Consider the following 3,532-nt stretch of genomic DNA (forward strand, 5'->3'; position numbering starts at 1 on the left):
AAGTGCTGTCCCCCCTCGGTGTTTCCACAGCACCTACTGGGTCCCAGAGGGATAGCGGATGCAATCTCCCTGGCCTTGTGATGCCCCTGCACCTCCCACCCTGCTCAGTTCTCTGTGGGCTGTTCTGCTGGTGGCGATGTGGCCAGGGGGCTCCTTCCTCCCTCAGGCAGTGGCTGGCCCCCCTTTTTCTAGTCCATGGCTGCTGCTGCTGCTGCTGCATCGGCCTCCCCAGCAAGAGGTCTGGGGGATGGCAGGGCGTCTTTGCTGTGGCGGCGTGCTGGCTGTGGAGGGAGCGGTGGTGGGATGGAGGGGGCTCGGTTGGCTCCCCCAACCATCCGTCGTGGCCGGGCTTTGGGGCTGGCTGTGTGCTCAGGGGCTGCCGGGGCAGGAGCCATGCTCCGAGGCTGGGCCACGGGTGGTGGTGGCATCGTTGGTCGGACTGGAGCTGGGCGTTTGCCTGCAAAGAAAGCTGGGGTCAGCTGAGGTCCCCTCTGCCAGGGTCTCTCCATGGGGGAGAATTGGCCATGGTGCTGGTTGTGGGTCAGGCAGGGTCAGGCTGCAGGCAGACTGACTGACAAGCTGCCCCTTGCTCAGCTCCCAAAACTGCAGACCCAAGCGTACACCAGTCCATGAGCTTTGACACCTTTTTATGGGAGGTGTTCACCCTGACACTGGAGGACCGGCTACATCCACCCCTGCAAACCCACCTCAGCTGGGAATGGAGCACACGAGGGGCTAGATCCTGGCTGTGCTGCCCCTTCCTTTCATTTGGTGGCAGGGATGTCCCCAGCACCCTTTTGTGTGGGGAATAGTGGGATGGAGGCAAACCAGAGGAAGTGATGTTGGAGGGAGGAGTGTCTTCTCCCAAGCACTATGCTATCTAGGGCACCCTAACCTTTGCGGGCGGTGTCCTCTGTCATCTGCGGAGCTGGTGGCGCCATGGCTTCGGGAGACGGTGTGGTCACTGCTGTGAATGCCGGCTGAGACTTGGCCTCAGTGTCCCTTGAGGTGCTGCACAGAGAATGGGACAGATCAGGCTTTGGTAGGGCATGGCGGTCCTGGCGCTGAGGCACCTTGCATCTGCCTGCAAGGGCACGGCCTGTGGCATGGGGTGGGATGGGGAAGGACATGGGGAGAGCTGGGACAGCCAGAGCTCCCAGCTCCTGCTGGACTTACGCCTCTCCATCTGGGAGCACGGGGGTGCTGGTTGGAGGGGGCTCAGGGGATGGCTCTTCCACTGAGGTGGCCTCGCCAAGTCCGCTGGGTGGTGTGAACATGCCTGAGACGTTGAAATCTACCTCTGGGTGGAGAGAAAGGAGGGCATCCTGTGTGGAAGGTGTCTCCTGGGGATGGAGAAATGTCCCTTTCCCTTCCTACCCTCATCAGTCCCTGAGCAAGGCCCTGGCCCTACCTCCGGGGAAGAGGGTGTCCGCATTCTGGATGAGGGCTTCCACCACGCCCACCACCTGGATGGAGGAGACTGAGGCCAAGTCCAGTTGCACGGGGTCTCTGAGAGACAGGGGTGAGCGAGGCATCAAGAAAGGCTTTTGGGGCATTAAACCTTTGTGTGTTCATTTCTGGGGGGATGCAGAGCCCAAGGAGGGGACAGCACAGCTGAGGAAAGTGGTAGGGTGGGAGATGGGCCTTGTTCTCTGTCCTGGAAACCCTGGTTTGGTGTTGGAGGCCAACGGTGTTGGAAGCCATCCATGTCACAAGTGCTTTGGGAAGCGGATGTGCCACTTGGGAAGTGCATGGATGGGAGATGGGACTTGAGGATGGAAGAGGCACAGGCGCTTTAGAGCAGCCTGAAGGCTGCAGAGTCAGCCCTTCCCATGATGTCAGTGCTCAGGGCACCCAGAGCCGCTTCCCACCCCTCCAGGCCAGGCCTTACTCTGTGCTCTGCTGCGTCCACAGCAGGTTGGGGCCCAGCACGATGGCGATGTTGCTGGGGGTCATTTTATTCACCTCCTGGTGTTCGGCCAGCTTGGCTAAAAACTTGATCAGGTACCTGCGGGGCAAAAGGAGGGTAAGGGGGCAGTAAGTACAGTTTCAGAGAGAGGGAACAGCTGCCCCCCAGTGATTGCTTGAGGCTGAAGAAGCCCCATCCCTGCAAAACACCTCAGATTGTTGTAGCTCTCACGGGGCAGGCGGCTGCAGGTGTCTTGCAGGCTCAGTACGCGGCCATCAATGTCCTTTAAGCTGCGAGAGAGAAGAAGGAGGAGCAGAGAGCTCAGCCCGCTCCCTACGACAGAGAGGGACACAGCTTGCGAGGGAGGAAGGCCAGTGTTGGCCGTCCTGTGCGGGCCACAGCCCTGGGGATGGAGATGCCCTCCTGCTGCCTTTACTCAGCAGCTAAGGCAGGCATCCACGGAGGATAACATTACACTCCAAAGTCTCAGAGGGATTTAATACAATACAAATTTAGCTTGTGGGTAGGCCTGGGATTGTGCACTTCCTTGCCATGAGCAGCCACCCTATTGCACCATGACGATGGGGCTCTTTAGCGCTGAAACGATCCCTTCAGAAAGATGCTCTCCCCCTTTCCCCAGGGGAAGACCCTGGCCACCCCTGCCATCCCAAAAGCAAGTGGCCAAACTTGGTTTAGGATGGAGCTCACACTCTTGGGGCCAAGTGGGTCTTCACAGGCTAAGCTCTTCTTGCAATCAAAAAGGGTGTAGCCTTCCCCCTTGCACTACCATATTTTAAAATTGTGATTCTCTGAGATTTTGGGCTGTCTGGATTTCTGCTGAGCATGGGTCAGACCAGGTGCTATGTTTGTACTCCCCATGTGTCAAATGAGGCTGAGCAGCCTTGCTCTGAGTGCCAGGGTGGCGGAGGGGGCTTTTTGAGTCCCACCAGGCTTTTCCACCTCGATGCACAGACCCACCTGGCCACTTTGACCCATTCGTTGTAGAGCTCGAAGGTCATCAAAGGCTGGGGCAGCTCCCGCAGGTAGGATTTCAGTGCACCTGAGAGTGGAGGATGAGTGGCGGGGGTGATGGCGGCTGGGGGATGGCAGGGACTGCCCAACCGTGTCCCCCCCAACCTGCCTCACCAGCACCCACCAGCCACGGCGTGGGGGTCCGAGTAAAACTCCTCCAGGGCGTTGGAGCCGCTGGCCAAGCTGCTTTTCAGCTTCCTCAGCACTGAGGCGCCTGCTGCCAGCCGGAAGAGTCCCTGGGAATGGGGCAAAGAGGGAAGGGATGCAAGGGGCTGCGTTTTGAACAGGAGGATGTCAGAGGTGTCAGAAGCGCTGCCTACCTCCTCCCTCATGCCAGAGGCAAGCAGCATCATGACACAGGCTTCAATGGGCAGCGCAATCTCCCGGCCCAAGCTCTTGAGGTGTGTCTCTAGGGGCACGCCGTAGTACCCCACCACTGGGGTATATGCAGCACAGGAGGGCTCTGGAAGAGAGAAGTGAATGTTGGGAGGGATGCTGGCCACCGGGACCATCCGGCATCTGGGCATGCCAAAATCTCACTCTGAGCTGGGACTGGCTGGGGGGGAGCAGAGGCCGGGGGGGGAAGACACC

The 3,532-nt window shown here is 59.5% G+C and overlaps 1 protein-coding gene across 1 annotated transcript in view; it reads right to left on the reverse strand.

The window, feature by feature from the left end:
- Positions 1-188: 188 nt before the first annotated feature.
- Positions 189-3,532, reverse strand: part of SH3BP1 (SH3-domain binding protein 1) — an 8,768-nt gene continuing 5,424 nt past the window's right edge. Inside the window, exons 10-18 of the mRNA XM_010192643.1 lie at positions 3,262-3,404; positions 3,066-3,177; positions 2,888-2,969; positions 2,119-2,199; positions 1,892-2,008; positions 1,412-1,509; positions 1,177-1,300; positions 896-1,011; positions 189-457 (exon numbers count right to left, since the gene is read on the reverse strand). Of these exons, the coding sequence (XP_010190945.1) occupies positions 189-457; positions 896-1,011; positions 1,177-1,300; positions 1,412-1,509; positions 1,892-2,008; positions 2,119-2,199; positions 2,888-2,969; positions 3,066-3,177; positions 3,262-3,404 (1,142 nt within the window). The remainder of the gene's footprint in view (positions 458-895; positions 1,012-1,176; positions 1,301-1,411; positions 1,510-1,891; positions 2,009-2,118; positions 2,200-2,887; positions 2,970-3,065; positions 3,178-3,261; positions 3,405-3,532) is intronic.

This window comes from Mesitornis unicolor, unplaced genomic scaffold, assembly GCF_000695765.1.
Source record: "Mesitornis unicolor isolate BGI_N332 unplaced genomic scaffold, ASM69576v1 scaffold49219, whole genome shotgun sequence".
Taxonomy (NCBI): domain Eukaryota; kingdom Metazoa; phylum Chordata; class Aves; order Mesitornithiformes; family Mesitornithidae; genus Mesitornis; species Mesitornis unicolor.